Source organism: Pyrus communis, chromosome 12 (genome assembly GCF_963583255.1).
Source record: "Pyrus communis chromosome 12, drPyrComm1.1, whole genome shotgun sequence".
Lineage (NCBI taxonomy): Eukaryota > Viridiplantae > Streptophyta > Magnoliopsida > Rosales > Rosaceae > Pyrus > Pyrus communis.
The window spans coordinates 12,983,102-13,003,959 of NC_084814.1; the positions used below are offsets into that span (position 1 = coordinate 12,983,102).

General features: G+C 37.9%; 1 protein-coding gene across 1 annotated transcript; it reads right to left on the minus strand.

Annotated features, from left to right (window-relative positions):
- Positions 1-16,835: 16,835 nt before the first annotated feature.
- On the minus strand, positions 16,836-19,922 carry LOC137711062 (copper chaperone for superoxide dismutase, chloroplastic/cytosolic-like). Its single transcript, XM_068450266.1, has 6 exons — positions 19,534-19,922; positions 19,305-19,331; positions 18,919-18,991; positions 18,675-18,809; positions 18,026-18,243; positions 16,836-17,364 (listed from the first exon to the last, which is right to left on the minus strand). Exons 1-6 carry the CDS (start codon positions 19,804-19,806, stop codon positions 17,101-17,103), a joined length of 990 nt encoding a protein of 329 aa, XP_068306367.1. The 5' UTR covers positions 19,807-19,922; the 3' UTR covers positions 16,836-17,100.
- Between the last annotated feature and the right edge of the window lie 936 nt (positions 19,923-20,858).

Here is a 20,858-nt window from a genome sequence, read left to right on the forward strand (position 1 = left end):
TTCCGAGTCCTTATTGGTAGAGTTCATCTCATTAGCCTTCTTGGCAAAGTGAGGTGTTACATGTTATTACATTCGGCACATTGAAAGCTGAATTTGATATTGAACTTCGTAGAACTAGCAGCCTTGCCTTCAGGCTCTAGAACTCGAAGGCTAAGACGTGTTTCTTCCTCAGCCCCAGTCGCAAGATCAAGAAGTCAATAGTGCGCCCAACACCACATCAATATATTTTACTCCCCGACCAAACTCAGCCAATGAGTTGGCACGCCTCGCACATAACCAAAGGACGTAGTTAGCTTATTAATTACTTGGCCTGCATGCCACGTAGGCTTGGTAGTTTTTAGGGTCAACAATATCCTACTTGGAACCTCCAACATAGAACGTATGTCTAACATGCAACCCATCCGGACGTTTAAATCAAATATAACCATGAAAGACTCATTAAGTTTTATGAAAACCCTTTGAAAAACCATGCAACCCTTAAGACGTGGTGTTCATCCTAAGTGAAATTACAATTATTAACCACAAGAAGCCAGCGCCAATTTCAGGGAACCTTCCGACCAAAATTACATCAAATTACTTTTCTAAATATCCTAATGGTGGCCAATCATCAAGACAATTAGATAGTTTAAAATGGTGATTAATAATTCAAAACTTGCATACATAATATCATAAGCAAATTGAAAAGAAACTACATATTCTTGCTAAGGGTTGTGGCCTCGCCTTAGCGTAAGAAATTAGTTACGAATAATCATAAAACAAAATATTATTAAAAACAAGGACAAAAAACCCCTAGAAAATAAACTCGAATCCAAAATAATGCGTGTGTTCTCCTCCTCTCCTTCTTTCCAACCCTAATGGCTAAAAATCTTTATTTATAAGGAGTTTTAACAAAAAGCCCACGATATTGTTCACTTTAACAAAAAACCACATTTTTACTCTAAAAAGTCAAACCTGGTACTATTCACTTTACCCTTTATTTTGTCCTTATATTAAAAATCAAAGTTTTCAAGCCCTTTTCATTAGTTTTCCTTTATTTATACTTGTTGACCCTAAAAACTACCAAGCCTACGAGGTGCGCAGGCCGAGTAATTAATAAGCTAACTATGTCATTCGGTTGTGTGCGGGGCGTGCCAACTCGTCAGCCGAGCTCGGCCGAGGAGTAAAATGTGTTGATATGGCGTTGGCCGCGCTGCTGACTTCTGTTGGAAATGTGCCCTAAAACCAATCATATGATGATACTTTACGGACATTTCACATGTTAAAGTAATCTACTTTAATATAAAGGGCAAAGATTATTGTTTTAAGCCGTCTCATATAAATGTTATATGCTTAAACAATAAGTCTAAAGAATAAGCAATTGGGAGAATATGATCTAAAGAAGTTAGATACATGAGACCATTCTCTTTCGTATACATATCCTAAACGTTCATGATCGTAGGATTGCTAATTGGGCATTGACAGTCCGTTAAAATCAGTACGTGCTATGTCTTTTCTTAGGGAGAATGATTGGTCTCGAGTCATTGGTGGGACTGACACCAAGACAAGAATGTAGGTGCTCAATAAAGCATGAGTCCATTGAACCCGATCAACGAGGAGTTTTCATACTCATGTCACATGAAAATTGATGGTTCCGATAATGCAAAGTAGTCCTTTGACCTAAGGCATCATAGTTGTCTTGTGGTTAGGTCCTTGGTCTTTGACTATGTCAAAGTCACTCCATCAGAAGGTGTCCACAACATAGTTGGGGTTAAACCACTTAGCCATGGAGGCAAGTGAATGCGCAACAAGGGATCTCTAACCTTCAAACCGTTTGAGGGAGAATACTCTATGATATGATTAAGAATCTCTAGCCAAAGTATGAATGAGATTTCGGAAGTTGTTCCAAATCACATTCAAGGTAATCATATAAGTAAAAAAATCACATTGGATAGTAGATATGAATAAACTATCAAACCAAACAATGTGGTCAAGAGTATTGTATTAGAGAAATATTGTATTACATTGTAATTCTAAACTGAATAGGTTCTCCACCTCTTCTGATTAGCTTGGGTAACCATGACATACTGCTAGGTATCACCCCTAGTTTGTGGAAGCCCTAAACGTGTACAATCACTAAAGAGAGAATTGAAAGTAAGTTTCAATTCACAATCGATATGAAGAGTTATAATCACCCATTGCCTCGCTAAAAGGAACCTAATGGATCGTACACCGTGTAAGGTAGAGATTGAAGAAATAACGGAGATGAGTAAGGCTAATTAAATGGTTTAATTATTTATGGCAAGGATTAATTAATATGATGATTAATCAAACGAATAAGTTCGTTTTAGACCTCGGGTTAGTTTTCGGCTGCAAGGCCCAATTGGACTTGAATGTCAAGTCCAATAACTCAAGTTGTATGACAACTTGAAAACACAAAGGGCTTGAAAGCCCTATAAGGCCGGCCATATAGAGAAAGAGTAGTGAACTTGCTTTAATTGCAAGTTTGCCACTACATTGTGAGGTGGTATAAAGGCAACTTTATAGCCATTTCATCCTTGGGGTTTTCTTTGGAGAAAAGATGAGAACAAAAGCTCTTTTGACTCTCTAGGAGGCCGGCCACCTTGGAAGAGATTACTAGCATCTATGTCTTCCTAGGTCACTTATCTCTTCATCAATGCTCTCCCTGGTGTGGAAAAATTAGAGGTTCTCTATTTTAGGAACTTGGAAAATCCTTTCAACCATCCTCCTCCAAGAAATACATGGAGCTAAGAAGCAAGGAATGAAGGTGATGTGAAAATTAACTTAACACACAAATTAAACCCTCTTTTGATAATTGTAGTATATAAGTAAGTAGGGATCGTTCTTAAACTGGGGATTAGGAGGGATTGCTAAACACTTTAAACTGACTCAGATAGATAAAACTAAGCTTTAAAACACTTAACTCAACTTAAAAGACTCAAAACAAGTTCACAAAACTCAAACTAAGCTAAAAACACTCAAAACTGCCTAAAAAACACAAACTGGGCAGATTTGACTCTAAACATAAATTTGGACGAATTTTGGTTTTAACTTGACTCAAATAACTTGAAAACACAATCTAAAACAGATTTTAATTAGTTAGACACTCTAAAATAAACGGGGATTTAGTTTTGGACGAAAATAAAGTAAACAAAACAGAAATTAGAACTAGGCAGATTTGCACGAATTTGGTGGAAATAGATGGATGATGGGCTAGCTAGGAGGTATTTCTCCACACATGACATACTTGCATACAGAACAATCTCCAGTTGCTTTTTCAATGAATCATGAACCTCAACAACCCAAGTTAAGTAGGTACGCTTAAATTAACTCTCAAATATAAGACCATAAGGTCCTGAAGTCACTAGGTTTATTGCTGGATCTGCAAAAGACAAAGGAATTGGACGCCAGACTTTATCAGTGTAATACACAGAAAAACCAAAACAATGCTTTAACCAGGAAATGAAACAATCTGCAATATAATATTTCAACTACAAAGGTTTTCTTTGAAATTCGTACTAATGTAAGTAACCTCCGGTATGGATTGTCTATATTGTAAAATTGAAACTTGGCACAACTTGAGGGCCAAGTGAGACAATCAACCAGCAGTAGGAAATGCTTGTGATTTCATCAAGCGCTGATGCTACCACAACCCATATAAAGAAGCCATGATATACAAAGTTGCACTGGCTATTGTTGTAGAAAGGAAGATGACAACTACCTATTCATCCAAAATACCATACTGTAAGACATATTACAGATTCCTGTTCTTCGAATTGGCAAATTTGGAATTGAGAAACACCAAATGAGGTTTGGAAAAGCAACAAACAGTGCGTAGAGCTATCTCTATGGCCCAATACTAGGAAGGTTTGCATTAGAATGTATCAGACTATACAAATCTCAACAAACATCATAAAAAGAAACTGCTCTTATGCTTTTACAGAAGGAAATAGATAAATTTGGTAATAGATAAATTTGTGACAAAAACCCTAAATAACAAAAACACATCGAAAATAAAAAACCCTTATCTTGATTTTGGGATTTGATTCACGTCGGCTGCGAGATTCCCGTGCCGGCCTGTCGTTTGGGTTCAAGACTTTTGAAAAGGAAACACAGGTCTGGGTTCGACGACCCAAGAGGAAAGACAGGAATTGGGGTCTACGGGGAAAGAAAAAAAGGAAAGGAAGAGGGAAAGAAAGAGAGGGAGATTTGGGGTCTACGGGGAAAGAAAGAGGAAGGGTTTAATATTTTGTCCAAACTTGGAAAACTGAAAAAAAGCGTATATTTTTCATTATTGGAAGGTCAAATTTATCACAACTCGCGCGACGTATGTATACAATTTGACGTCGCGCAAAGTGGTTTTGCGCGACGATCACATTAAGGCGTCACGCAAAGTTTTTTTTTTTTTTTTTTTAAATTATTATAAAAATTATTGAAAATGTGACTTTCCTCCTTTCAAATTCAATTTTTTTTACATAAACCCCACAATAATATATTTTTCTAACAAAACCCACAATAATTTTTTTACATATATATCATTCAATTTCTTAAGTGTTATATGACACATCCCGACCGAAGTCAGGGCATGCTGGCCATCACGTGAGAGTGGTGTAACCAAGTGCACAGTGCGGAAGCTAATAATAGTAATACAAGTACGAATAAATAAAAACCAAGCTATACACTAAGTAAATAACATACATGTGCAAACGTAAGTGTGAAAAAACAATATTCAGAGCACGGAAGACCTAGTGCAGTCCGGGGTAACAAACACTAAATAAACACACCCAAAGGTGGTCCTACATTGGTGATAATCTGTTAGATATGCCATGAATTCCTCGAGAGCCACCAAAAGAGCTATCCAAACTAGAACCTGGAGGGGCGCAAAACAGAAAGTGTGAGTGGGCAAAAACAAAGCTTTTCAAAACCATTTCATTAACAAAGTTTTAACCCCTCGCCGTAAAACCCGTATAGTTTCCCAGAAAATAGAATATGCACATATATATAAAACATGCTCAGAAGTATGCCATGTCGAATGCCTCTAATCAAATGTAAGTACTCAGGTAATGTCAATCAATGTCATGTAATCTGTCAGCTGGAGTCACCTAACGTGACCTGTACGGCTGAATCTAGAGCTCAAATCTCAATATCACTAACTACACCTGCACACGAGTCGGAACCACCTAAAGTGGTCTATACGACATGACTATGCACCTAACTTGGATCCAAGATGAGTGTGTGGTGCAGGATGTGAACATCACGTGAAGGACTGTGCCCTACTCTGGGTGGGAGCACTAACACCGAGAATGCAGGTTATGAGCTCTCAATGCATCTCAATTCACTACTAAACATAAACATAAATCATAACTTACCTGGCACTTACCTGTGCGTCCGCAGCACCCATCATATATATAAATGCAACTACTTATGCATAACAAAATAGGCAAACGCAAAGCATGGCATTTAAAACATATAAACGTTTCAATTCATTTTCTGGGAAAAATCACAAGTATATAAGTATATACGGAAAACCAAAAGTCCACTCACTGGTATGTAGAAGGGTCGTAACCCCATTGCCTCGAGTGACTGCGCTCGTCCTCGGGATAGGTCTCACCTATATGCGAAACAACTATAAAAATGTTACTTTAAAGCACATAACACAAACTAGGCAAAAACTTCTCATACAATGCTCAAATGGGGTGTGTGAATACACCAACGTGATCTACTCAACCTCACAAACATCCCCAAAATTTTAAAATAATTTTTCGACCCCTCACGCGCCCCCACGCGCTGGCCAAGGCACGGCCACACGCGCCGCCCACGCGCAGGCACATGCCTGGCACATTGACGACGTCAGTTAACGCCGTCAGGAATATTCCGTTATATTTGACAGATTCTGTTAAAGTTAACCTAACGCCGTTAGGAATATTCCGTCCAAACTGATGGAATATTCCGTTGTCTTCTCCGGCCAACCTCCGATGCCGTTGCAGTCGCTGGAAAACCGGGAAATTTTCCAAACTTCATATCTCACTCGTTTTTCACCCAAATTTCACGAAATTGGTACCAAAATGAAGCTAACAACTAGAGGAACAAATCCTTACCACTTTCAAGCACTAAAACCAACGGAATCTCGCCGGAAAAACTCCACCAAATCTGGCCAAACCTGCAACACATGATCCTGACGTCCAAAACCTTCAAACGAACCACCCCAAGCTTCCTAAGGACCTCACCAAGCTTCCTACAACCCTGAAATTCCCAAAAACACAAGATTTTATGTGTGCATGAACAGTGACCAAATCGGGGATCTCGAGTTCGACGTGAAAACAAGGGTTTCCTTACCTGAAATAGGTATGGTTGAACTCCTAAGAACCTCACAAGCACAAATGTATAGTTTTCTTCCACGATCCGTAACGTTTCCAATAGTTTTGGTGTTGTCCGTACGAAGAAGATAAGAAAGGGAGAGAGAGAGGGACTCGGGATAGGAAGAAGATGGGGATGAAAGTGTGTGGGTGCGTGTGTGGTCCAAAAATAGCTAGCCAAAACCCCCCAATTGACCACACAACGGAACAAAACACTAGGGGCAAAACCGCCATTTTACCTCTACGGTACGAAAAAATCCAGGACGGGCTGTCACATTATAAGTATAAAATAAATAAATTAAAATCTACTTAGTAAATATATATACCATTGAACTTAATGGGAAATGCATTGTACGAAACTAGTTTCAAAGATCCAATCATCAAACTTGTTTGTATATAATTCAAGATCGCATACGCCAAAAATCGCAAAAAACAAACATGCAGAGATCAAGTAACGGGACAAAACTTTTCGACGGTTATAAATGAAAATTCATGATTTAACGGTTATTTTAACTCCGATTTTGATGATTTTTTACAGCTACACTCCTTGATCCTATATGAATACAATAAACTAATTCAATCGTCAATTTAAAATATTTACACAAGTGTATACCACAAAATCTTACGTTATACTTAATAAAAGTATAAATAAACTTCAAGTGTTAGCGAATCTAATGTTTTGATGGGATATGCATTGTACGAAACTAGTTTCAACGATCCAACCATCAAACTTGTATGAATATGCTTCGAGATCGCGTACGCCACAAATCGCAAAAAACAAACATGCAGAGATCAAGTAATGGGACAAAACTATTCGATGATTACAAACAAAAATCATGATTTAATGGTTATTTTAACTCCGATTTTGATGATTTTTTTACTGCTACACTCCTTGATCCTATATGAATACAATAAACTAATTCAATCGTCAATTTAAAATATTTACACAATGGTGGATACCACAAAATCTTATGTTATAACGAATATAATGTTTTGATGGGATATGCATTGTACGAAGCTAGTTTCAACGACCCAACTATCAAACTTGTTTGTATATGCTTCGAGATCGCGTACGCCAAAAATCGTAAAAAAGAAACATGCAAAGATCAAGTAACGGGACAAAACTTTTCGATGGTTATGAACGAAAAATCACGATTTAACACTCTGATTTTGATGATTTTTTACAGCTACACGCCTTGATCCTATATGAATACAATAAACTAATTCGATCGTTAATTTAAAATATTTACACAAGTGGATACCACAAAACCTTATGTTATACGTAATGAAAGTATAAATAAACTTCAAGTGTTAGCGAGTCTAATGTTTTGATGGGATACGCATTGTACGAAACTAATTTAAACGATCCAACCACCAAACTTGTTTGTATATGCTTTAAGATTGCATACGCCAAAAATCCCAAAAAATAAACATGCAGAGATCAAGTAACGGGACAAAACTTTTCGACGGTTATAAACGAAAAATCACCGTTTAACGATTATTTTAACTCCGATTTTGATGATTTATTACAGCTACACTCCTTGATCTTATATGAATACAGTAAACTAATTTGATCATCAATTTATAATATTTATACAAGTGGATACCACAAAATCTTATGTTATACTTAATGAAAGTATAAATAAACTTCAAGTGTTAGTGAATCTAATGTTTTGATGGGATATGCATTGTATGAAACTAGTTTCAATGATCCAACCGTCAAATGTGTATGTATATGCTTCGAGATCGCATACGCCAAAAATCGCAAAAAACAAACATGCAGTGATCAAGTAACGGGACAAACCTTTTCGACGGCTATAAACAAAAAATCACGATTCAACGGTTATTTTCACTCCGATTTTAATGATTTTTTACAGCTACACTCCTTGATCCTATGTGAATATAATGAACTAATTCGATCATCAATTTAAAACATTTACACAAGTGGATACCACAAAAGAAAAAGGCAATGCAAGAACCCCAAAAGAAAAGCAAAAGGAAAATAATAATAATAACAAAGACTTTGCGTGACGTAGGTCCAACTATGTTGCGCAAAGATGTTTTGCGCAACGCAGTTGTACCACACACTCATCTTGGATCCAAGTTAGGTGCACAGTCCTGTCGTATAGACCACTTTAGGTGGTTCCGACTCATGTGCAGGTGTAGTTAGTGAGATTGAGATTTGAGCTCTAGATTCAGCCGTACAGGTCACGTTAGGTGACTCTGGCTGACAGATTACATGACATTGATTGATATTACCTGAGTACTTACATTTGATTAGAGGCATTCGACATGGCATACTTCTGAGCATGTTTTATATATATGTGCATATTCTATTTTCTGGGAAACTATACGGGTTTTACGGCGAGGGGTTAAAACTTTGTTAATGAAATGGTTTTGAAAAGCTTTGTTTTTGCCCACTCACACTTTCTGTTTTGCGCCCCTCCAGGTTCTAGTTTGGATAGCTCTTTTGGTGGCTCTCGAGGAATTCATGGCATATCTAACAGATTATCACCAATGTAGGACCACCTTTGGGTGTGTTTATTTAGTGTTTGTTACCCCGGACTGCACTAGGTCTTCCGTGCTCTGAATATTGTTTTTTCACACTTACGTTTGCACATGTATGTTATTTACTTAGTGTATAGCTTGGTTTTTATTTATTCGTACTTGTATTACTATTATTAGCTTCCGCACTGTGCACTTGGTTACACCACTCTCACGTGATGGCCAGCATGCCCTGACTTCGGTCGGGATGTGTCATATAACACTTAAGAAATTGAATGATATATATGTAAAAAAATTATTGTGGGTTTTGTTAGAAAAATATATTATTGTGGGGTTTATGTAAAAAAAATTGAATTTGAAAGGAGGAAAGTCACATTTTCAATAATTTTTATAATAATTTAAAAAAAAAAAAAAAAAAACTTTGCGTGACGCCTTAATGTGATCGTCGCGCAAAACCACTTTGCGCGACGTCAAATTGTATACCTACGTCGCGCGAGTTGTGATAAATTTGACCTTCCAATAATGAAAAATATACGCTTTTTTTCAGTTTTCCAAGTTTGGACAAAATATTAAACCCTTCCTCTTTCTTTCCCCGTAGACCCCAAATCTCCCTCTCTTTCTTTCCCTCTTCCTTTCCTTTTTTTCTTTCCCCGTAGACCCCAATTCCTGTCTTTCCTCTTGGGTCGTCGAACCCAGACCTGTGTTTCCTTTTCAAAAGTCTTGAACCCAAACGACAGGCCGGCACGGGAATCTCGCAGCCGACGTGAATCAAATCCCAAAATCAAGATAAGGGTTTTTTATTTTCGATGTGTTTTTGTTATTTAGGGTTTTTGTCACAAATTTATCTATTACCAAATTGCTCGGGGTTAAGTTTCCTTTTCGAAGAAATGAAAAATTGACTACGGCAAAGCTCTATTAAAAAACCTATTTCCTTCTGTAAGAGCATAAGAGCAGTTTCTTTTTATGATGTTTGTTGAGATTTGTATAGTCTGATACATTCTAATGCAAACCTTCCTAGTATTGGGCCATGGAGATAGCTATATGCACTGTTTGTTGCTTTTCCAAACCTCACTTGGTGTTTCTCAATTCCAAATTTGCCAATTCGGAGAACAAGAATCTGTAATATGTCTTACAGTATGGTATTTTGGATGAATAGGTAGTTGTCATCTTCCTTTCTACAACAATAGCCAGTGTAACTTTGTATATCATGGCTTCTTTATATGGGTTGTGGTAGCATCAGCGTTTGATGAAATCACAAGCATTTCATACTGCTGGTTGATTGTCTCACCTGGCCCTCAAGTTGTGCCAAGTTTCAATTTTACAATATAGACAATCCATACCAGAGGTTACTTACATTAGTACGGATTTCAAAGAAAACCCTTGTAGTTGAAATATTATATTGCAGATTGTTTCATTTCCTGGTTAAAGCATTGTTTTGGTTTTTCTGTGTATTACACTGATAAAGTCCGGCGTCCAATTCCTTTGTCTTTTGCAGATCCAGCAGTAAACCTAGTGACTTCAGGACCTTATGGTCTTATAGTAGCACTCCAAATCATAAGTCTCCAATGAACCACAATTGTGTTGAATACTCTCTCATTTGGACTCAATGAGACTGTCTAATATTTAGTGCACTTTATGGAAAACATGTGATGTGACAGCCCGTCTCGAATTATTTGTAATATTAGTGGGAAAAGATGATTTTGCCCCTGGACGTTAATTAGTGTTGTAGGGTGTTTGATTTGTTTTGGTTGGTGGGCTGCCATTTGGACCACACACGCACTTACACACACCCATCCCTTTTTCCCCGTGACTCCCTCTCTCTTATTTCTCTTGGATTTTCTTCCATTTCCTATGCCAATGTTCAGACAAACTTCAAAACCAACCTTTCGAGCACGGATCGATCTCTAGAAGGTAAGATTTGAACTTCTTGCAAGCTCCTGAGTTCATCCATACCATTTTTAGAACTTGAAACCCTCGAAAACCCGAGAACCCAGTTTTCATGCACTGTTCATGCACTCTACAGTCATGATCGCAGAGATTTCATCGAGTTTTGAGGTTATAAGGAGCTTTAGAATCTTCTCACGAAGCTCGGGGAACAAGTTTGAAGGATTTTGGACGTCGGGATAACAATTTCTAAGGTTGGCCGGATTTTGCGAGATTTCTCCAGTGAAATTCTGGCATTTTTGGGGTTTCAAAGTGGTAAGGTTTTTTTCTACTCATTGTAAGCTTCATTTTGGTACAAATTTCATGGAATTTGGTTGAGAAATGGAGAAGATATGAAGATTTGAAAAATTTTCCAGTTTTCGGTGACGCAAACGACGGCCGGCGGCGGCTTCGGCGAGGATCACCGAAGAAGAAGATGAATATTCCGTCAACTCTGACGGAATATTCCTAACGGCAGTTAACGGCGTTAGGTTAGTTTTAACGGAATATGCTTGCTTTTGGATGGAATATTCCCTAACGCCGTTAGGGATTCCATCTGTGTGCCAGGCACGTGCCTGGGCGTGGCAGGCGCGTGGGGGCGCGTGAGACCTCAGAAAATTATTTTAAAAATATAGGGATTTTCGTGAGGTTGAGTAGATCACGTTGGTATATTCAAACACCCCATTTGAGCATTGTATGAGAAGTTATTACCTAGTCTTGGTTATGTGCATTAAATTGACATTTATATAGTTGTTTTGCATATAGGTGAGACCTATCCTGAGGACGAGCGCAGTCACTCAAGGCTCGGAGGCTACGACCCTTCCACACTCTTCCACATATCAGTGAGTAGGCTTTTGGTTTTCCGCATTTACCTATATACTTAAGAGTTTTCCCAGAAAATGAAATTGAATGTTTATATGTTTTAAAATGCCATGCAAAGTGCCTGCCTATTTAATTATGTGTTAGTAGTTGCAAATATTTATGATTGGTGCTGCAGACACACAGGTAAATGGCAGGTAAGTTTATAGATTATGGTTGTGAATTAGTGGTTTTGTGAGATGCATTGAGAACTCATAAACCTGCACCCTGGTGTTAGGGCTCCCACCCAGAGTTAGGGCACAGCCTTCACGTGATCGTTCACCTTGAATCCAAGGTAGGTGCCAGCCTGTCGTACAGACCACATTAGGTGGTTCCGACTCGTAGTTAACTTGCGATACTTCGCACAGCCTTCACGTGATCGTAGCACTTGAGCGTATTTATTTACACCCGGCCTGTCGTACAGACCACTTTAAGTGGTTCCGACTCGTGTGCAAGTATAGTTGTTAAGATGTGGATTTGAGCTCTAGATTCAGTCGTACAGGTCATGTTAGGTGACTCCGGCTGATATATCATTTGCATTGATGGACATTACCTGGGTTACTTACATCTTATGTTGAGATATTCGATATGGCATATTTATGAATGTTGTTATTCTGAGCATGATTTCAATATATATATATATATATATATATATTCTATTTTCTGGGAAATTATACAGGTTTTACGGAGAGGGGTTAGAACTCTTGAGAATGAAACAATTTTGAAAAGCTTTGTTTCTGGCCTACTCACACTTTCTGTTTTGCACCCCTCCAGGTTCTAGTTAGAAGCGCTTTGGTGGCTCACAAGGACTTGACGGTGGTTCTGACAGAACAACACAAATGTAGGATCACCTTTGGGTGTTGTGTAATTAGTATTCGTTCTTCTGGACTGCACTTAGGCTTTTTATGCTCTGAATTTTGTCTATCACTTTTAGTCTCACACTAGTGTGTTACTTTAACTAGCTTTTGGTAGTTTGGTTTTTATTTATTCGTACTTTATTATTATTTTTGCTTTCGCACTATGCACATGGCTACGTCACCCTTACGTGACGGCCAACACGCCTTGATTTCGGTCGGGGTGTTTCATGTGACCATTCATGAAGAGTCAAAAGTTGTAAATCTTCATTAGGATAGACACATATATCCACCAAAAGACTTCGCTTCTAATTTCCAATCAATTAATAAATTTAATATAACAATAATAATATTGAATTTTCCAATAATTTTAGTATTTGAGTTTTCTCTACAAATGATTTTAAGCATTCAATTAATAATAATAATAATAATAATAATAATAATAATAATCTTAACTACATTAATAAAACTCTCTTTGTCAACCAAAGAGGGTAAAAAGATAATTTTGTCTTCTACCACAAAACAAAATCATGAGCAGTAAAGTAAATTCAAACAAACTAATTTTTACAATTTTTTTTTTCAAAGCCTCACCCAATGGTGATTCTATCATCCTCAAATTTTGAAAAAAAAAAATTCTCTCTCTAATACACATTTCTTTTTTCTCCCTTTCTCCTTCCATTTTAAAAAAAAAAAAAAAAAAATTATTTTCACACACAAAGTGTGGGGCATACGCTAGTAGTAGTAGTGGTGGTGGTAATAATAATAAATTCCAACATTAAAAGTATGAAAAGATCAAAGAGGATTGGTGGATTACGGTTCCGGGACATCGAGTGTTTGAACCTTGCAATGCTTGGTAAAGTGGGGTAGAAATTACTTCAAAACCCAACATCACTCCGGGCAAGACTAGTGCAAGAAAAATATCACTATGGGAAGAGCTTGATGGAGGTAGGTTTAGGGAGACGGACATCCTGGGGGTGGAAGGGTATCCTAGAAGGGAGAAAGCATAAGGGTCAAGAATGCCCCGTCTATTCCATTGCCATGCACATTTCGAACGAAATTGAATAGGGTGGAGGAGAGGATGAAGGTGAGTGACCTTATAGAGAATGGTATGAAGGATTGGAACGAGATATTCGTACGAGAATAATTTGACTAAGGAGAAGCAAATGCCATTCTATCTATAACCAGTAGCCGTTTTGGGTGTGGAGACAAACTGGTATAGCACTATTCACGGAGTGGAAACTATGCGGTGAAATCTGGATACTATGTGGCATAGTTTCTTGAAAGGAATGTAGAGTTGGGGCATAAACAATTTAATTGGCATGAGTTTTGGAATTTAAATAGTTTAATTGGCATGAGATTTGGAATTTAAAGCTACCTAACAAATATTGAAGTTTTGATATGGCAGTGCTGCATGGAGATATTTACGTTACGCCAAAATTCAAGGAGGAGGCGAATGAATGTGCAAGGGGTTTGGCGGTGGGGGAATCTCGAGTCCATTTATTTTTCTCCTGCCCGTTTGCATGGGCATTTTGGTTTGGAAGCTTGATACAACTGGACTGCAACACGATAAAGGAGGGGTGAGGGGGGAAGACTTCCCGTTGGTTTAGGAACAGGTAGTGAGGTGGTTTGGAGATCGTGAAAACAAAGAAACTGCTAGAGAGTTCGGAATTCTGTGACTACAATGATTAAGATGCGAAATGGACAGATTGTTTGAGCTACATGGAAGGGTACTCTAGTGATTGAAATATAAAATGGAACGAGTTATATTACAGAGGTGATGCTAGTTCCTGGCTTAGATGAAAATTTGCTGTTTGGGCCAAATGATTCAACATGGATACTTCCTAGTGTTTGGAGATGATATGGCGGCAATATTTGAAGATAGATAACTTCAGTATCATGTGGCTATAGTACAGATGAAAGAGAATAGATACTTTCCTTTACTCATGAAAGACATGAATCTAGTGGCTAGAAAAGCTGTGATAGAAGAGAATGCATGGGATTGGCATAGGAGAATGGGACACTTGAACTTTCAAAGTCTGCAATTACTTGAAGAGAAAGAAATGGTGTATGGGCTGCCAGACTAAAAGGAAGTGGAGGAGTGTGTGCAGGATGTAATGCAGGAAAACAACAGGAGAGCCTTTTAGTAGAGAACAAATATGGAGAGCTACACAACCATTGGAATTTATACATTCTGATGTGTGTGGACAAATGCAGGTGACCACAATGGAAGGCAATAGATGTTTTCTCACATTCATAGATGACCATACTAGAATGTGTTGGATTTATTTCCTGACTTGCATGTCAGAATTGTTTAAGAGCGTTCAAGAGGTTCAAAGTTATGGTAGAATTGCAGTTTGGCTATTCAATTAAGAAACTGAGAAGTGATAGAGGAGGAGAGTATCTTTTAATTTAATTTCTGAATTTATATGAAGACAATGGTCTTGAAAGACAATTGATTGTTGCCTACTACGTACCCAAAACTATTGTTGAAATGGCAAATAATATGTCACATGAGAAGAAGCTGCCTAACTATCTTTGGGGGAAGTTGTCAACAGAGCGGTCTATTTGCTCAATAGGTGTTCTACAAAGGCAATACAGGATGATCATTTAGTGGGAGGAAGCTTGGAGTTAAACATCTCAAAGTTTTTTGTTGTGTTTGTTATAGTCACATTACTAGACAACTGAGATAGAAGTTGGATGAAGCGCTTCAATCAAGGGGATCTTTGTTGGTTATGGAAAGGCAGAAAAGGGGTAAAAGAATATTTGCTCCTGACACAAAAAAAGATTATACTCTCTAGAAGTGTGTTGTATGATGAAAATGCAATGTGAAATTGGACAACAATGTCAATTTCAGTGAACTTGCAGTTAAATGAGATGTTGAATGAACTTGAAAATGTTGAAGTGAATGTGATTGCAGGATCACCATAGTTAGAAGGGAGCAATTTTCAGGGGATGATGTTTCAAGACTTTGTGGTAGAAACTGGAGAATCAAGTTCTGCAAGCTTAAGTCATGTGAAATTGAAACCACTGAGTAATGTATATGCTAGATGCAATCTTAGAATAATTGAACTTGAGAAATATGAAGAAGATGCTACTTATGAAGCTTGGAAGAAAGCTATGGATGCAGAAATTGAGATGATTGTGCAAAATCAAGCATGGGAATTGGTTGATAGATTAACAGATAAACCAATCGTTGCTATCAAATGGGTTTTCAAGACTAAATTGAATCTAGTTGGCACTATACAGAAACACAAGGCAAGATTGGTTGCTAAGGGGTATTCTCAGAAGCCTCGAGTAGACTACAATGAAACATTTGCTCCAGTTGCAAGAATAGGCACTAAGAAGTCTTATTTCACTTGCAAGACAACATAAGTGAACTGATTTATTGCAAATCAGAGCAATTTGCTGCATTTCAGTTTGATTTTGTTCTTGAGTTTGTCTCGATGTTTTAAATTGTACATGTGTTGTGCACGTGAGTGTGGAATAGAGCCGCGACTCATCTGGCCTCGTGTGTGAGCTCTAAGGGTCACTAGATATTAAGCCCTCTTTTCAGATCTAAATGCTTTTGCTGAAATGAATGGAATAGGAGCAACGAACTCCAGTCTTCTCCTTCCTCGAGCTCTCCGATTTTTCGGTCATAAAAACTGAATTGAAAACTCAACATATACTTATCAAACACTAACATACTTGAATTAATCTCGTGTACAATGTTTATTATATTTAAGGTTTGACATAACCCACAATTAGTAGGTTTTTCTTAATTGATGAATACAAATACAAATTACTTTATGTACAAGAAATCCTAATTAAGGAGGTTTGAGGAAGTTGAGTAGAAGACTCCAAACTAATGAAAGTATCTTTAGTTTCTAACCAGCTGCCACTTAAAGGTCGCTAATTTTCGATTTTTTTCATGGTTAGGGAGGGTAAGATGAAGCATTAAGCCTCTTTTTGTACAGAGGGCCGGTGGATAGATAGATTGTTGAGCAGCTGCAAGGAAAAGAAACCGGCGTTCGTGAACACGGTGAGCTAATTAAGCTCCTTGTGGTTCCCAATGGAAAACTCTGGTGCATGACAGCCGATTGATGCAAGGGTTTTAACAGCAATCACGCTCTACGAAATGGGCAAAAGGGACGGGCTCTTGCCTCCTGCGAAAGCCTGAACTGCTAATTGTAGCCACTATACCCAACTTTTTGTTTCGCACGTCACCATTCAACAGTTTGTAGTAGATCCTGACCCGATTTCTTTTCTCCGCTGTGTAAAGTTTGTTTTTGTTCTGTTATGTTCAGTTTACAAGCTGTGTTAGTCGATGTTGCTACACATTCGATAAGATGATGGACATTGGTCTATTTATCAATTGCTTTATTCAATGAAACAATGTGTTCTCTTACACCGGACAAAGGTTTTATGAAGTACAATACGAGCAAATACGATGACTCTCATGGTTGTACAAGGTGCCTAACAAGATGCGAATCAGTCTAATCATTTCCTTCATTCAACGAAACAATGTTTTCACTCTTATAAAAACAGATCTGATGACTCTTCTGGTTATACAAAGTGCCTATGAATTCAACCATACTTTTGACTTCAAGTATGTTTTGTTGTTGATATCAGACCTTGCTGGTGACGAAATCGTTGCCCGTTGATTCCCATATGGTGGTTCCGTCACAAGTGCAAAGCTTTTTGTAGTTCTCACCCACTCCAGCACTTCTAGCTATCACAGCAGCCGCGATACCAGAGTCCGACTTATCAGCAGTTTCATATATTGCTATTGACCTCCCAATAAGATCAGCAACTCTCAGCTTCTCTTTGACCCCAGAGAAGAAGGCATTACCACTCTCATCACTTTCCAGTGTTCCCAGGTCACCAAGCGGCTGAATATCATTAAGCATTAAACGACTCAGAAAATGCCATTCAAAGTCACCGTGGATGACAAGCCAGCAATATAAAACAAAGCAGAAATTACATAAAACGGGAAGCGAGAGATCATTACCGATGGCTGAAAATCTAACAGAAGATTAGCTTAAGAGGTTAAAAGAAACTGGAGGACGGGATAACTGGAGGGTTCACAATACCATCTTTTAATTGCAACAGATACATATAGGCAAAGCAGAAAGCAGTAGAGAGCATTGAATTTGTAATCAACAAACGATACCGGAGAAACAAATGTATTTCCCCAAGAACATATCGTGGATGAACTGAAAATAGAGTAATAAATAAATCTTTAAACAGGTCTTGGGAAATATATACAGGCATGCAAACTTCTTTAACAAGAAGCAATTGATACACAGCAACAGAAACATAATAGAGTCGATAACCAATACAACAAAGGTAACTAAGTCCTAATTATTAAAACATTCTTTCCTTTGTTGCACCTCAAATAGCATAATAGAAACCCTAGACCATTAATCTAAATGTTTACTGGCAAAAGTTTCACTAATTGTTTTTACTGAGGTATATACGACTGAGGCAGATAATTAGTGACTAGGAAAAATCACCATAGATATCAGAGAGAAGTTTAATATCAAAGCGAACCTCGTTTGCTTCATTTGATGGTTTAAACACTTTTCCAGTGCTTTTAGCTCCATCTGTTAAATCACCAAATTCATTGATCGACCAACCATGTTTCCCAGGCGTCAACCCACTAAAGTTGGCCTCGATCCTAGCCAATTCCATATTAACCTGAGCTAAACGAACCACACCAAACACATCTGGACCTTTAAATTCAGAAACAGCCGCAGAAACCAAAAAATCTGTAAGCCATGAAAAAAAATATACAAACTACGTCAGTAGCATAAACTTTCACAATTACTTAAAAATTTTGAGCACTGAACCAAAATATGATTCAACATGCAATGATTTCTTCTGAAGTAGAAACAGGATTTAGATCATTTAACCATTAAATGCTTAAACTCATGTTAACTGTTGGCAAATGATTTCGTTTTTTATTGTTCAACTCAAACATTTTATAAACGGTAAAATTTGGCATTTTATCCACCAACTATACTCAAATCACAGTCCTGTTTGTTCACATTGATGCAGCTCTACATGCTTGAATGATTGGCTGGAAAAAGGATATGCTTGTTTGAAAAAGAACCCTTATTCAATCTGTGTCATAGCTGTTCGGGGCAGGATTTCTGCAATAGCGTCATGCTTGAGAATGGAGAAAGAAAAAAGATATAACCTTCAGGGATCCCCTGCCCAATTAATCTCACTTTTCGCCCCGTCTGCTCCAAAGCTTCAGTCATGGTCTTCAAAGGCGTTGAACCCAGAACCCTAACCACTTGACTGTTGAGGTCTACCTCTACATTTTTTACCCCTAGAGAAGATCCAATTGAATAACAACATTAGAAGATCAAACTAACAAACACAAGGGGAAAAATAACCAAATATTTTCGATTGTAACGCAGATGTTTAGAAAAACTTACCCTCAACAGTATCTAACTTGTTCTTGACAGACTTAACACAACCGTCACATTTCATATCCACCATGTACTCTGTCTGCATACCAAACCAAAACCAAAAATTTATCTTCAGCAAAAATCAACAAAACCCCTTAAAACTTTCATCACTAACAATTATTTACGTCCTTAATTTTCTAATTAATAATTCGAAGCATTGAAACATCGTCATTTTTTCATTTTTTTTACAAGCTATATACGAGGAGGAGGAGGGGGATTTGAGCTTGAGTGTACAGGGGAGCACGATGCTCTAACCAACATGGCTAAGACCAGGTCTGCCAAAGCATTGAAACATCTATAAATAAATAAATTTCGGATCAAAAGTAAATTAAATTCTGAAGATTGAAACTTACCAGTAGCTCTGGCAACGCACCATCACTCTGCAATTCAAAACAAAAATAAATAATAAAAAATCTGTACAAAGCTCAAAACGATCAAACAAATAAAACCCATAAGAAAATCCAAATCAAATAAACAATCAGATTACAACCCATTAATTTTTTTGAGAAAAGATTACAACCCATAAATAAAAAAACCACAGAAATAATCACGAAACAAGGAAGTCGATTAATTTCAACGAACCTGAAAGGATGGCTTTTGCTCCGATGCGGGCACGTCCATCTGGGTAGCCGAGGACGAGTGGGCGAAGCTTGTAGCGAGGAACGGAGGGTTTGGGTTGAGCAGAGACGGCGCGGAGGAGAGAAAGGCTCTGTTTTGGGGTTTTGGGAATCGAAATCGAAAAGATACAAAGGAGGAGGAGGAGGACGGAGAGAGGGAAGAAAGGACAACGGCGGCAGTGAACGCAGAAGCAGCTGCTATGGCAGTAGTCGTAGCCACTGACCTCAGAAATGCCATTTTTATTCTTTATTTCTGCATTTGGGGTTGGTAAACTTTAAACCTTAAACTTTTGGGAGTTGGATTTCTATTCATTTGTTTACATTATCAATCTCAATTTTTTTGATTTGTTGGTAATTTTGGGTTTTTATAATTACCAGTCATCTTCTTCCTTCCACCTGCTTGCTTGTTTGTTGTTTCATCCATCACAAAAAAAAAAATTAGGGCAAAATAATTGGGTGTAATTTGTTGGTTGGTTATGGAAGATCCTCTTGGACAAACCCACATGTTTTTTAAAATATTTGGATTTACTTGCTTTTTAAAAGAAATAACAAATTAGCTGAGGTATCGGTAGAAGACAAGACACCCATTACACCTTCTATCTTTATTTTTTTATTTTTTATTTTTTTTTGGGAAAAGTGGGATTCAAAAGGATCGCAACGAGAAGCTTTTATTAAAACAAACATACACTTACAAACAAAATAAAGGCCCAATTTATTTCTAGAAACAAACAAAGAATGGGCCTAAAGACAAAGAAAACACAGAAAATAAGCCCAACAACAGTGAAGCCCAAACAAAACCGAACATTCGAGAAACATTTACTGTGCTCTCCACCGCCAATATGAGAAGCAACTAGCCATCCAATCCTCCGTCCACCGCCGATCATCACCTCCACATGCGCCTCCTGCACACAGTCATCAACAAGAGATAGTCGGTGAGAGAGAAGCCAACCATCGGAAAGAAACTCTAGGAAAATCCCAAGCAACACCGCCGCGAACAGCAGATAACAAGGAGAACGTGGTGGTGTGGGAAACACCCGAGCCAGATACAACACCAGAACTCTACACACAAACTCAACATAAACCATGGCTGAAAAACAAAGCATGGAAGGGCCATGAAAAGGGATACCCACGGGGGTTAAGGGATAGGAAAAGCCAGAGAGGAAAAGGAGAAGAACTATTAGCAGATGGAAAGGGAGAAGAAAGAAAAAACAGAAGCAAAAAAACCAGAGGAAAAGGAGAAAGACCATCAACAGATGGAATGGGAGAAGAAAGAAAAAGCAAAAACAAAAA

Excerpts from the sequence above, each read along its gene's own strand:
- LOC137711062 (XM_068450266.1), bottom strand. The coding sequence starts at position 19,806 with ATGGCATTTCTGAGGTCAGTGGCTACGACTACTGCCATAGCAGCTGCT. Across the intron at positions 18,810-18,918 it reads CAAGTTAGATACTGTTGAGG|GGGTAAAAAATGTAGAGGTA; the intron begins GTAAGTTTTTCT and ends GATCTTCTCTAG. Across the intron at positions 17,365-18,025 it reads CATCAAATGAAGCAAACGAG|CCGCTTGGTGACCTGGGAAC; the intron begins GTTCGCTTTGAT and ends AATGATATTCAG.